This window comes from Zootoca vivipara, chromosome 1 (genome assembly GCF_963506605.1).
Source record: "Zootoca vivipara chromosome 1, rZooViv1.1, whole genome shotgun sequence".
Classification (NCBI taxonomy): Eukaryota; Metazoa; Chordata; class Lepidosauria; order Squamata; family Lacertidae; genus Zootoca; species Zootoca vivipara.
In genome coordinates, this window is record NC_083276.1 from 35,041,942 (window position 1) to 35,055,324 (window position 13,383).

Genomic DNA, 13,383 nt, shown 5'->3' on the forward strand with positions numbered 1-13,383 from the left:
ATAGGTTATTATAGGAATATATGGTAAATGTTCACAATCAAGACTCATTAGGCTGGTACAAAAGTCTCCCCCCGCCCCGACTAACCCCATGCAAAATGAAGTGTTTCCCATATCAAAGGCTTTCGAAGGTAAGAGAAGAACTGAAAAGCCACCTTGTACAAGAAAGATGAATGATTAATAATCTATGCACACACAACTGAATGCCTTCACAGCTAGATAAAATTACACAGCTGAGCTAAAATGGAACATGTTCCTTAGGAGGGATCTGAGCTTAATTTATTCCAACAAATTAAATGAGAAATATTAGTACAAATTACATTCCAGATGGAATAGCCTACCGATAAATTATCACTTGAATCTAACAACATATAAACAAATTGAAGAAATATCACAGCAGGCAGAATCCAAGTGTTGTGGTTTATTTGATATCATTCTGCATGTAGTATGTCTTATATATATAGAAGTACAGAATATCCTTTAATAAAAATTATCAGTTTAAGGGATCAGTTGAGGTTTAAATACTATGCACAGGTTAAGCTGTTACATGTTGCCATGATCTTTTCTTCACATTTTGTCAAAAGGCCAGATAATCTTTTCCTATTTCTGTCCAAGCTGGGAAAGCTAAATATAAAAAGATAAGAAAAACATTAGATTACCCATTATATTCCAGTTTATAAGGAGAAAACTGACTTAATCCAAATATTGTGTACTAATGTATTACTAAAGAGAAACAAAATAGGCAATATTTTCAGACTGAAAATAATTTATTTTCTCAAGAATGTTTCATAAAATAGAGCAGGGTTGAGGAATCTGTGGCTCTGCAGATGTTGCTGGACTCTCATCCTTAGACAGGATGTCCAATAGTCAGGGATGATAGGAATTATAGCAGTATTTGGAGGACCGTAAATTCCCCACTCCTGAAACAAAGCAATATTTTTAGTTAAGGGATCATTCTTTCCTGTGGATGCACAGTCTTGTGCATGGAGAGAGGGATCCCTGCAGGATTTAAGAGAATCCCATTTGCCCTTCTCTCTTGAGCATGACACGAGACAGCACAACTGTCTGAATGGGAGACCCGGATGTGTGTCATATCCACATCATACTCCATCTCTCCACTTAGACAAGTTGCCTGGGACAGATCTTCCATTTCCAAGATTTCCAGGGGATTAAGGCAAACAGATTTATTTTAAGTGCTACAGGGATTCATCTGCATGTAGGGTACTGTGTGCCCACAGACAAAAGGCTCACGGGGGGAAAACCCCAAAATAAACACCTAGTACTGTAAAGGAAAGCGGGTGGCACTGTGGGTTAAACCACTGAGCCTAGGGCTTGTCATTCAGAAGGTTGGCGGTTCGAATCCCCGCAACGGGGTGAGCTCCCGTTGCTCTCTCCCAGCTCCTGCCAACCTAGCAGTTTGAAAGCACGTCAGAGTGCAAGTAGATAAATAGGTACTGCTACAAGTGGGAAGGTAAACGGTGTTTTTGTGTGCTGTTCTGGTTCACCAGAAGTGGCTTTGTCATGCTGGCCACATGACCTGGAATTTGTACGCTGGCTCCCTCGGCCAATAAAGCTAGATGAGTGCCGCAACCCCAGAGTTGGTCACGACTGGACCTTATGGTCAGGGGTCCCTTTACCTTTTTACTGTATAGGAGTGAATCATGCTCTCATGTCTTTGCAGAAGAACTCCATTATGGCTACTTGTTATGTAATAATGATGATGATAATAATAATAATAATAATCAATTAAATTTATATACCACCCTTCTTCCAAAGATCACAGCGTGGTTTAAAACATCAAAACTTAATACTCAGATATTACTTTGCTCTAATACTACCACAAAAAGATTTAATATGCACAAAACATCTGGAAGGGGAAGTATGTCCACCAATGCTAAATAAGCTAAGCAGTTAAACCTTCTGACAATCAGGAGAGGAAGTTATTTTAGCACTGCTACATAGTGGAGGGAAAATCACTTGAATAGGGTCACCACTTTTACTCGCTCCTGGTTTTTCTAAGGTGCTGTACTTCACACTGCCCTCCCTTCACACTGGATGAGCAGGCTGCTGTTGAGGAAACAAGTAGCAGCAGGGTAAGTGGAAACAAATTTTAGAGGCTTGTTCTACACCGAGTTTCTGGTTCACTTGGGAAACATGCCAATAGGTTGGAAAAGAATTTGCAAATTCATTGGAGTCGGTGCTGGCCCGCCCAAAGCAACATCTGAGAGACTTGCACAAATAACCCCACATTAATAAAAACATGCCTCAGAGAGCTGTGAAGTGTGCATGCCAAGTGTGTATTCTGCCCCCTCTCCCTCCCTGCCAGCTCTTGTTCCCTCTATAGCACTCCTGTGAGCAGAGAACATCTTGCCAAGCGCAATGAACCAACAAACTTGATGGGCCTTTCCCGGGTTTACGATGAATACCACAAATAAAAATACTTGTTGAGAAAAACTGCGTTATCATTTAAATTCTTACCTGTTTTAAAAACTGTGCAGCATTAAAGAGTTCACTGCAGCCATATAAGACATGTTTACCCTGCTTGCCCTATGTGAGACAACACAGATTTCATCAAAACATTGCTCAATTTTATATTAAGAAGGCCATTCTATAACTTCGGAGAACAGAGGTGTTTTTTTTAAAGAACTGCAGTGTAGCAGGAAGAGAGCTCAGTTTCCCCCCATTCTAGTTACAGGTAGGTAGCCGTGTTGGTCTGAGTCGAAGCAAAATAAAAAAATTCCTTCAGTAGCACCTTAAAGACCAACTAAGTTTATATTTTGGTATGAGCTTTCGTGTGCATGCACACTTCTTCAGATACATCTGTATCTGAAGAAGTGTGCATGCACACGAAAGCTCATACCAAAATATAAACTTAGTTGGTCTTTAAGGTGCTACTGAAGGAATTTTTTTATTCCCCCCCCCATTGTTTTATATAAGCAATTAACAACTATGCTGCCCATCTGACTGGGTTGCCCCAGCCACTTTGGATGGCTTCCAACAAATTAAAACACAGTAAGACCTCAAACATTAAAAGCTTCCCTACACGGGGCTTCCCTATTTAGCCTGTCTTTCTGTTAAAACATTTTCAAAGCATTTTTTAAAATGAACAATATAAATAAAACCATAAAATCTATTCACAATCTAAATTTTTGAACCTGCATTTCAACCCTCACTTATGTTTTAAACATACCACAAGGAAACGTGATTCTTTGTGGTGAAAAGTTAAAAGAAACTGAAGAAATAAATCACTGATGTTACTATGATATAAATGACCCGATGTATTTATTTCATTCCCCCCCCATTTTTTTATTCATTTTATAACAACACAAGTACAAATTACAAGTACAAATACAAAAAACAACAAACAAAACAAATACAAATAAACTCTTATCATTCCATCTCTATCTCTAACCATTGTCATGTGGACTTCCCCAAGTCCCCTCTATCTGATTCTCATTTCAACTCATCTTTAGCAGTTTCATAAATCATAAACTTAAACATTTTTTACAACTTAACCATTACTATAAATCTGATGTATTAATTTCATGTGTGTGCTGCTACCTTCCCATTTACTTCAATGGAGGGGGAAGCTTTATCTGTGTACACATATATCTGTGTACACATGTCTATACTTGTGATTAAAATGAAAAAGGAAGTCCACTTGTGTAGCCCAGAGAGCCCCCCCCCCAGCATGTAAAAAATGCAAGAAGAGATATAATCATAAAAGAAACTCATAATGTGGTCACATACCTTTACATAATCAATAAGATTTTGGTATTCGATGTAATTGCCTCCTCCAACTACAAAAACAATTGCCTACAATGCAAAAACAAATGAAACAAGTAACATTCTGTAGCTACTGCTGCATGCTAAGCTTACTGCAGAAAGAAGATACAATTTTTTTGTATCATACTTTTTTATGTATGCATATTTTTAAAACGGCTGAATTTTTGTTATTTGGATGAATTTCAGGGCATCAAAAAGCAAAGCAATGAAGGTACTCTGCTTGTGATGGTAGAGACAGAACTTTTCAGTTGTATAAACCTTTAGACTGCATCTCAAAACATGGACACAGCAATCCTATAACCCTGCCAAATCCTTTTGGGGAGTGTAAAGGTAAAGGGACCCCTGACCATTAGGTCCAGTCATGACCGACTCTGGGGTTGAGGCACTCATCTCACATTATTGGCCGAGGGAGCCGGCGTACAGCTTCCAGGTCATGTGGCCAGCAGGACAAACCAGAGCAGCACACGGAAATGCCGTTTACCTCCCCACTGGAGCAGTACCTATTTATCTACTTGCACTTTGACGTGCTTTCAAACTGCTAGGTTGGCAGGAGCTGGGACCAAGCAACGGGAGCTCACCCCGTCGCGGGGATTTGAACCGCCGACCTTCTGATCGGCAAGCCCTAGGCTCAGTGGTTTAACCCACAGTGCCACCCGCGTCCCTATTTTGGGGAGGGCAAGATGGGGCACAAATGTGGATCCACTAACTCAATGATCCACCTGCCATGGGGGCCTTGGTATGCCCATGGAAAAGCTCCGTGGGTATAGATATACTGCTGGAAGTAGATCTCAATCAGGGACTGATCTTGAATCTGTTAAATCTAAAGCTGCTTTGCTACTGTGGACAGTCCCCTGGATTTGGCTCATTGGCTATGCCAGCCGGAAGCAGTGCAGTTAAGTTCCCTTTCATTGGCTTTAATAGGAAGGCTTTAAAAAGCAACACCAACAGTGAGAAATAAGAGGAAAAAAACCCCTCCTCTTCTTTTGCTGGAGTGAGCCAGCAGGGCTTTGGAGGTGGGGTAGCTTCTATCACCAAACCTCCACCTCCAGCTTAGAGAATCTTTTATTAACAACATTAATTTGTGTGTGTGTGTGTGTGTGTGTGTGTGTGTGTGTGTGTCCGTGTGTATCCCCCTCCGTGTGTGTGTGTGTTTATTATAAAGACAGAATAATCCCAGGCCTCTTTAAAATTTTTGGGGTCAATGGACCCTTAATATAATGTAAGATTAGCCACTCCTGTTCTAGAAAATGATTGATTACAGTGGATAAACAGTCAAATTATCTTTTAGTTCTCCAAGGCACAAAAGGCCCTTTTAGTAACAAAATGTCAGTTTAAACATTTATTGTGATTTTAATTACTTTTTTATTTATTTAAGGTATTACTATATTTCCCTTCATAATATTTATCTCAGGACAGAATGTGTTTTGATTTACGCCTTATGGGACTTTTTATAGTGGAAATGCAGCATCACATTAAAACTAGATAAATATACAAACATATAAATCACGGGCTTCATCCAATGCTGTCCACCCATGAAGAGAACGGACTTCCAATTGCACAACGTGACTTCACCTACCTCTCTTCCTTTCCTTGTAGTCTCCTTCATGCCGTCAAATCTGCTCTGAAGGGCTGAAGGGCCCTCTAGAGTGGATTTTATTTGGCAGGATAGGTTTCTAAGGGTCCCCACACAACGACAGATTGTGCCCCGTGTATTTTGCCAAAGGCAGCTAATTATCCACACAACAATTTATTTCGCCATAGGGTTTAAAATTTTTATTTTTACAATTAAGAGCATTGAACTATTTATATTTGATCCAATTCTAATTTAAAATAGCAGTTTCATGACAAAATAGTCATTTAACAGGAAAGTATTGAATCATATTTATTTCTTAAGTATCTGCAGGGAAATACTTGACACCAATCGACATCAAAATAATAAACTTCATCTAAAAAAATGATAACCACACCAATGATAAAACCTCACCAATAAATCAAAATTTACATTAGATAACATTTTAAAACACTGCAATTTTACTGCGTGCTGGAAGAAGAGCAGAGAAGAAGCCCGGCAGGGCTCCCCTGGAAAGGGCATTCCATAACCTTGGCACCACAACACAGAAGGCCTTGTCCTCATGCCCACACTTCTGGAAGTGAAGGAGCATAGAGGATGTAATATTCAATTAACTTCATTCTGTTTGACCATAATATTGGAGCTGTATAGCAACATATTTAAGCTTAACCATTTCTACATTCTATTACAAAATATGACCAGAGAAGTCAAAACTGTTTTTTGTTCTTAGCAACTGCAATATAACATTTCCCTGTAAAGATAGGGATTTTGTAGGAAAGATATATAAGCAGTAGGAATCAGAAACCTAGTCTTCTGTTTGAGAACTACTTCTGAACTGTGCATTTCATGTGTTTTTCATGTGCTTTGCTTCATGTGTAATTCTCTATAGAGGAAAACCAGTTACTGTTCAAACAAGACCTTCAACTCCAATATTGTACCTGGGAAAGACTGGGAAGAGACTTTTAAGCTTGCTCGCAGCTCTTTTCCCCAAAACAGAGAAGTGAATGACCAGACCAGGGCCAACATTAAAAACAAATACTGATATCTCCCTTGTGCAATGTTGTTTGCACAGGGCTATTACGCTGGGACTGCGTCAAAGTTAGGAGAGAGAAAAATGGTGCAGAATGTGTATTTTTAGTGTTTGCTATTTTCAGCAAAATGGTGAAATGTTTTTTTGAAGTTATACTTCACATTGCTCCTTAGAAGTGACATTTTACATTCTAAATTGCTCATCAAGCAAGAACTTAAACACATGTCTTTACAATTAATTTCTCCCAATATCTTAAGTAAATGTGCTTAAGGCCAGGGTGTTAAGAATGTTGGAAAAGATTAGCTTATGCTTACTTGACTCTTTGAAGATGAAAGGAGCTTACAATCTCTGTTGGATATCATTTAACAAAACTGTAATCAAACTAATGATTTCATATAACGGGATCCAATTTTCTCTAAGGAGTGACCAACATCTATTACATTTAAAGCAAATGCTCATACCACTGATTTGGAGAAGTACGATCTGTTCTTACCTCCTGAAATGGATTTTTGTTTCTTGGAACTGAGCTGAAATAAATAAATAAAAACTTTATCGAAAGCTCAGTTAACTTTTAAACATCAAGCATTCAATATTCATAAACACCTTGAACTATAAAACAGGAGTGTTTGTCTTACCGACAAGGTGTTTGTGACTGGGTATTAATATTCCTCTAAGTGGGACTGTTTTCCTTCTCCTGCTTTGAAGCTCTCCTTAACCTTGCCAGGTTAAGGGCTCAGGGCATTTGTGTAAGGGCTTACTCTTTGGTGACGACGCAATTAGAGAACCTGCTGCTCTAGAGAGCTTCAGTTGACCTTTAGTGGTTCACAAGGCAGAAATTGCCACTGTTCAAGCTTCTAAAAAAAGTCTAAAGATGACTACTGTACAGGTCATCTTTAAAATCAAGCACATATTCTCAAAGTAACCATTTCAGGGTTTTTCAGGAACAGAACTTTCAGCCACCAAATGCTTGGATTAACAGGAATGTTTTAAAATTTCTCCTAAAAGTTCATAGTGAGGAAGATGGACACAGCTTATTAGGGAGGGCATTCCACAAATGAGGGAATGTCAAAGGCCCTGTCATTGGTCACTGCCAACCAGGGAACCCTTAGTAGTGGCTCTTCTGCTGATCATAGGGCCCAAGATGGTTGATATTGAGAATGGCACTCGGTCACCTAAACTTAAACGTTAGAAAAGCACATCCCCAAACACATGAGCTGTAGTGGAGCTCTGTTCAGACAAGAGGACTTTATCTTTTTCTCCTCCTTGTGAACTCTCAAAAACTTGGGCCAAGTGCAGATTTTGGCATGTGTACAGGAGGCTCCAGATAAGAGAATGGTTTCTTTACTCTTTTATTTAATGTTACATAGACTGCATATTAACTATATTTCAAACGGCAGGCATTACACTTACGGTAACTAAAATTGCATGGTAAACTCACCTGTCACTGCCTCGCAACATCTTAGGGTCAAAATACCTGTAGTCATCTGTTTCCTATTCAACAAGAGAAATCTTTGTAACAATTTATTGCTATGTTCAGTCCCACAAGTTTGACTACTGTGGCTTCTATTAATCCATTTCCCAACTTACAAATATGATAGTATTCATACAGTCACATAAAAACAAGCAAGCAAACATGTATGCTAGCTGCCACCAGTATTCATTCAGTCACATTAGTAAAATACCTATGCTAGCTGCTGCCACCAGCTGGTGGGTGGGTGGGTGGGTGGGTGGGGAGAAGAGGAGGCTCACAGGAAATTTACAACTCCCAAACTTTTCAAAATATACTATTTGCGTAATATGTTCTAGCTGTGAAGCAATATATTAATGTAAAGATGTCACTAGTTTTAGATCTCACACTAGGTCCCCCAACAGTTTGTTTTTTTCACATAGTAACCAAGATTGCCTGCTTTCTTTTCAATAATGTAACGGCAATGAATGTTGAAATGATGCACCAGTCAAATTTACTGTACCGTGTTTCCCCCTTTTTAAGCCGTAGTCATAAAATAAGCCAGGGCAGGATTTTAAAACTTTGTAAAATATAAGACATACCCCGAAAATAAGCCATAGGTCTACCTGCAGGGTCGGCGCCCAGCAGTGCTGCGCCGCATCGAGGAGGTTCTTCTATCCTACTGCCTTTTAGACTGTGGCCTGCTGGCAGCCTGCCGGGTCAGCACCGATCAGCGTCGCGCTGAGCACCGGATCGAGCAAGTGGCCTGCAGGGTCGGCGCCCAGCAGCGCCGCACGGAACACCACCTCCTCTATCCAGCACGGCGCTGCTGGACGCTGACTCTGCAGACCCGATCGAGAAGGCGGCCTGCTGGATTGAGGTGGTGGTGTTCCGTGCGACGCTGCTGCTTCCTCAATCCAGTGCTCAGCGCGGCGCTGATTGGCGCCGACCCGGCAGGCCGCCCGATCAAGGAAGGTGCGCCGCCGGGGCGACTGGCGGCGGCGGGAGCCCTGCTGCCGTAATATTGTGGGCCGCATGGCCCGAGGCAAAGGAATCCGTCCTCTCGCTTTTTTGGAAAAGGAATCCGTCCTCTCGCTTTTTTTTCAGCAAGGCATCCCAATGCAACGGCTTGAGTATCTCCTCTTTTACGTTGCAATCTGTGCCAGCTTTTGCAACTGATAGGGCTCCAGTGCCGGCACCCAGAGCGGATCTATCTATAGACAGTTCTTGCTTCATAAAACCCAAGTCTTGTAGTGCCGTAAATAAAAAAATAAGACATCCCCTGAAAATAAGACACCGTGTGGTTTTTTGAGGGAAAAAAGTTATAAGACGGTGTCTTAAAAAAGGGGAAACACGGTATTTCAGCCCATGATTTACTAGTACTATTAAAGCAAAATAAGTTTGTTTTTAGAAATTGTGAGGCATTACATTGTTTTTTCTGTTGACATCATTATGATATGAAGGATTTTTTCCTCTCTCAAAGACACTCAATATTTTTATTGGCAAATGGCATCAGTTTTTCTGTCTCTACTTTTGCAGTTACTTTTATCAAGAAGGTTGAACAAGAAGTAACTCTCATTAGGCTATATTTCCCATATTATATCTGTAGAATTAAAAAAAACTCTCCTTCCAAATGAATCCACAACAATTTTCAGGAAATTAGTTTATTCTTGTGCATACCAATGTACAAATTTTTTGAATGGAATTATCTCATAGATAATTCCACATACACCAAAATTTATGTGTCCTCAGTTGTGTTTGGGAACTGTTTTTCATGATACAACCTCATAGATGTTGGTATTCCTATGGAATTTACCATCATGATGGCATATTTGTGTATATATCTACACCCACACAAATAAGGTAATGAGATATTGAAATACTTGTTGAACTTCTATGTTTTGGTCAGCTTCATCATTCTGTTAAACTATAAAGTGGTGCATGCAGATTTACAGATATGATATGAAAAACAATTTCTTCCTATAATGTTAAAATTAGTAGTAGTTCATGGCACCAAAATTGTGTATATCAGTATTTTAAATAATATTAAATTTATTGCACACCCTTCATTAGCAGGACCCAGAGTGGGTTACAACAATTCAGTATTAAAGAACTTAAAACAAATTACAGTCACAGGTATAGGGTGGACCTGGAAAACACACCTCAGGTTTCAAAGGCTGGCGTAAAGGGACTTTATAAATAAAGTCTAATGTGCAAGTTTGTTTGCTGTACTTACAGGATTGGACTTCATCTCCATAAGGTTGTCCAAAATGCGGGTGACAGGAAGATTCTATAGAAGAGAGTACTTAATTCAAGTAAACTGCAGAAATTGTTGTTCAATGTAGCTTAGGAAAGAAACAGGCACAGACACAATTGGATCACTTTCCACATTGCTATTGGAGCCCTTCCTCATTTGAAAAGGAATACAGTTGGTCTGCTATATATGCCTCTGCCATACTAAAATAAACACACACTATCTGAGTGTTTATTCCCAGGATAAAAAAGAAAAAAAGAGGCGATTCAGATATTGCATTTATTTATTTATTTGGTCATTACCCACCCTTCACTCTGATGGAATAGCATTGGACATACCAGGTAGAATGGCACACAGGCGGTCTGGATATTAAGACTGCCGGAACTGCGCCTAAGTTAATAGCTACTGAACTTTGAGCCTCAATATTGGGGAAAGCAGCTTCAATCAGTTAGCCTGCAGCTTGTCTTAAACCACCTTTTTTTTTCCTTGCAAAGCTCTCACTGGGTGCCAACTCACCTGCCACCCTCCTTCCTCGAGAAACAGTCAAGAAAGAGGAGATAGAATAATAGGTAGTAGTATGGAGACCAATGGGAACACACAAGTCTTCAGAGATATTATGGAACTGTAGTAGATTATTCTTTTAATTGTATCACTTATCAATTTCTTTAAAATTCTAGGTGTTCCATATGAACTACTGAATGCCAAAGAGTTGCATGCGACTTGAGAAACAGTTTGCCCATCCTTTAAAGTTTCTTGTTGGCAGTCCAAGAAATCTAACCCATGCTTATCTAGTTATACTGTGAAATATCATTGGTTTCAAATACTAGAATATGAACATGCTTAATGTTCTTCAACATAGAATTTACATTGTTAAACACACCTGTTGCTTTAGCACGAAATTCTTGACTCCTTCCATCACAAACTGGGATCCTGTATTCATGACACGTGAGAAAAGGCTAAAACATAAAGAGCACATCGAGCATGATTTTGTGTGCTTTCAGGTGTTAAAAGAATAACAATTATGGTGAACTATACCATATGAAGGTAAGAAACAGAAATTAAGCATCAAAGATATGAAGAACTTCCACCACTACCTTTTGTTCTGTTTCAGATTTATCTGAATATCATTTATTTTTTTAATGCACGTTTTGCTTCTTTGTTCATTTTTTATTTTGTTTAAATGAATTTTAAAAAGGAAAAATAAAATTAATTGAAAAAAAACCTGTGTGTGAAATATTTTACCACACTTTTATTCTATTCGCTTAGGATATACACAATCAGACTATTAGCTTTTTTTCTTTCTTTTTTGCATGGAAAAGAAATTTTGCATCTACTTTAACCAATGTAATGCGTGGGAAGCTCTGTATTAAAACAGCCTCTAGAGAGTAGAGCAAGGGTTGCTGGTGGGAAACTGCCAAGCAGTGAAATCCTAAATCTTCAGCAAAGCTTCTGCATACCAATTCATTACTACAACTACTACTATGAATCTGCTTTTGAATTTATTTTTCTGTTGCTTTTACATATATTATACAATTTCATTGCTGCATAATATTTGTTGAATTTTGTTTCACTCTTTGTTGTTCTAATAGTAAACCACTTTGGGAGTCCTTTGGAACTGAAAGCGCAGGGCAGTAAATTAAATGAATGAATGAATGAATGAATGAATAAATAAATAAATAAATAAATAACCTAAGAGAAGTTAAACCTCACAGGCAGAAGCAATCAGAGGCATCGCTCAACTTGTTCCCAGTAAAAGTGAAAGGCTTTTCAAGTAGCAGTAACAAAATGTACTTTGAAACTTACCCCAGAGACTTGGCTGCACTGTTTCCATAGGTAGTTGGAGCTGAAGCCATCTTGGCAAAAGCTCTGTGAAATAAGTAAGTTAATATCTACACACTTAATTTATTTTCATCAGAACACTACTAAATATACCAATTATACCATGAAAGAAACATTAAGTTTGAAAATCTAGCCTTTCTAGTCATTTGAGGATGGAACTGCTCTTTACTTCACATCAGAAAGGCAACATGACTAACAATTAAAAAGCACATACTACAAATAACACATGTCTCCTCCTTTACTACCTCCCAAATACTTCAGCTTCACAATTCACAAAAATAAACCATTTTGAAAGTATTATAGAGAAAATTCTGTGTTCAAAGCAGAGCAAACAATTGCAATATATGTTCAAAGTCAAAGGGGTCAAGGGGGACAGGAGGGAATAGCTTAAAAAGGGAAAAAATGTATTTTTCAGAAAGAATTGTAATAATCTTATCTATTACACTGGCTATCATCCTGAACCTATAAAAGTTTTAGGCCAGTTTAGTTTGGAAATGTTACCATATATTCTAATACTTTAAAATTTCTGTAATCACTACAAAGACACTTCTCCCCTAGAGATGTGACTAGGCTACTGAACAAAGTATTACAGCAGATGCTGAATCTGACTGCTGCTCCACAATTGTGAGAATCTGGGGCACTACATTTTTAAGCAGAATAAGTTTTTAGTGTGCATGGTAGTATCTAATGCACTTTTTGTTGAATTTTTTGGGGGAAAGAGGGGCAGGATGAAATGCCCAGTAACCAGACAGTTGACATTTTCTTGAAACTCCAGGTCTACGTTTTTGCAATATATAATTTCATTGCTTTATGAAAACAAAAATAACTTACTTCCATTGTTTAATGTAGTTTAAGGGACTAAGATTACACCCTGCATCTGTCAATGCTTTTTTGTATTGTTCCAGATCTGCCTAGAATCAAACAGGAGATTTGAGATGTGTTACACGTCTTCTAAATTTAGCAGTAAAATTCCATCATCATTTGCTAATAATAAATCTAACACTTTTACTTCAGGGCATAGAAAAATTCGCATTATCTTCTAAATAATCATGAATACAAAAGGCACTGGATACATGTAGACATATTAACATTTCATTCAGAACAAATCATGCACGATTGCTATGAAACTGCAAATTAAGAAGGGTCTTGAAATAAATGAACAAAAGCAATCATTGCCTTCTTTTATGCATCACTTGAACCTATGGTTAAGCTTCTTAACTATGGTTTAAAAGTGACATATGAACTGGGCTACTATCATGTTGTCACCTTACAATCTTTGAGAAACTTAAGCCAATGTAAGTTTTAAAAAATATATTCCATGACTCATTACATGAAAAATCAATGCACAGTACTCTCTGTACTATAGATTATATTCTGCTTTCAAATTTCAGGGGTGACTCCCTGCCATTATCCCCATCCCCATACCTCGCAGGATGCAGCAAAATTTCATCCATTTTACT

At 38.5% G+C, this 13,383-nt stretch overlaps 1 protein-coding gene across 1 annotated transcript in view; it reads right to left on the reverse strand.

Moving 5' to 3' along the window:
* Positions 1-398: 398 nt before the first annotated feature.
* Positions 399-13,383, reverse strand: part of SCFD1 (sec1 family domain containing 1) — a 38,693-nt gene continuing 25,708 nt past the window's right edge. The window contains exons 17-25 of the mRNA XM_035110166.2: positions 12,755-12,834; positions 11,888-11,950; positions 10,965-11,040; positions 10,067-10,120; positions 7,822-7,874; positions 6,877-6,910; positions 3,748-3,813; positions 2,476-2,544; positions 399-621 (exon numbers count right to left, since the gene is read on the reverse strand). Coding sequence (XP_034966057.2) covers positions 598-621; positions 2,476-2,544; positions 3,748-3,813; positions 6,877-6,910; positions 7,822-7,874; positions 10,067-10,120; positions 10,965-11,040; positions 11,888-11,950; positions 12,755-12,834 — 519 coding nt within the window. The 3' untranslated portion in view covers positions 399-597. The remainder of the gene's footprint in view (positions 622-2,475; positions 2,545-3,747; positions 3,814-6,876; positions 6,911-7,821; positions 7,875-10,066; positions 10,121-10,964; positions 11,041-11,887; positions 11,951-12,754; positions 12,835-13,383) is intronic.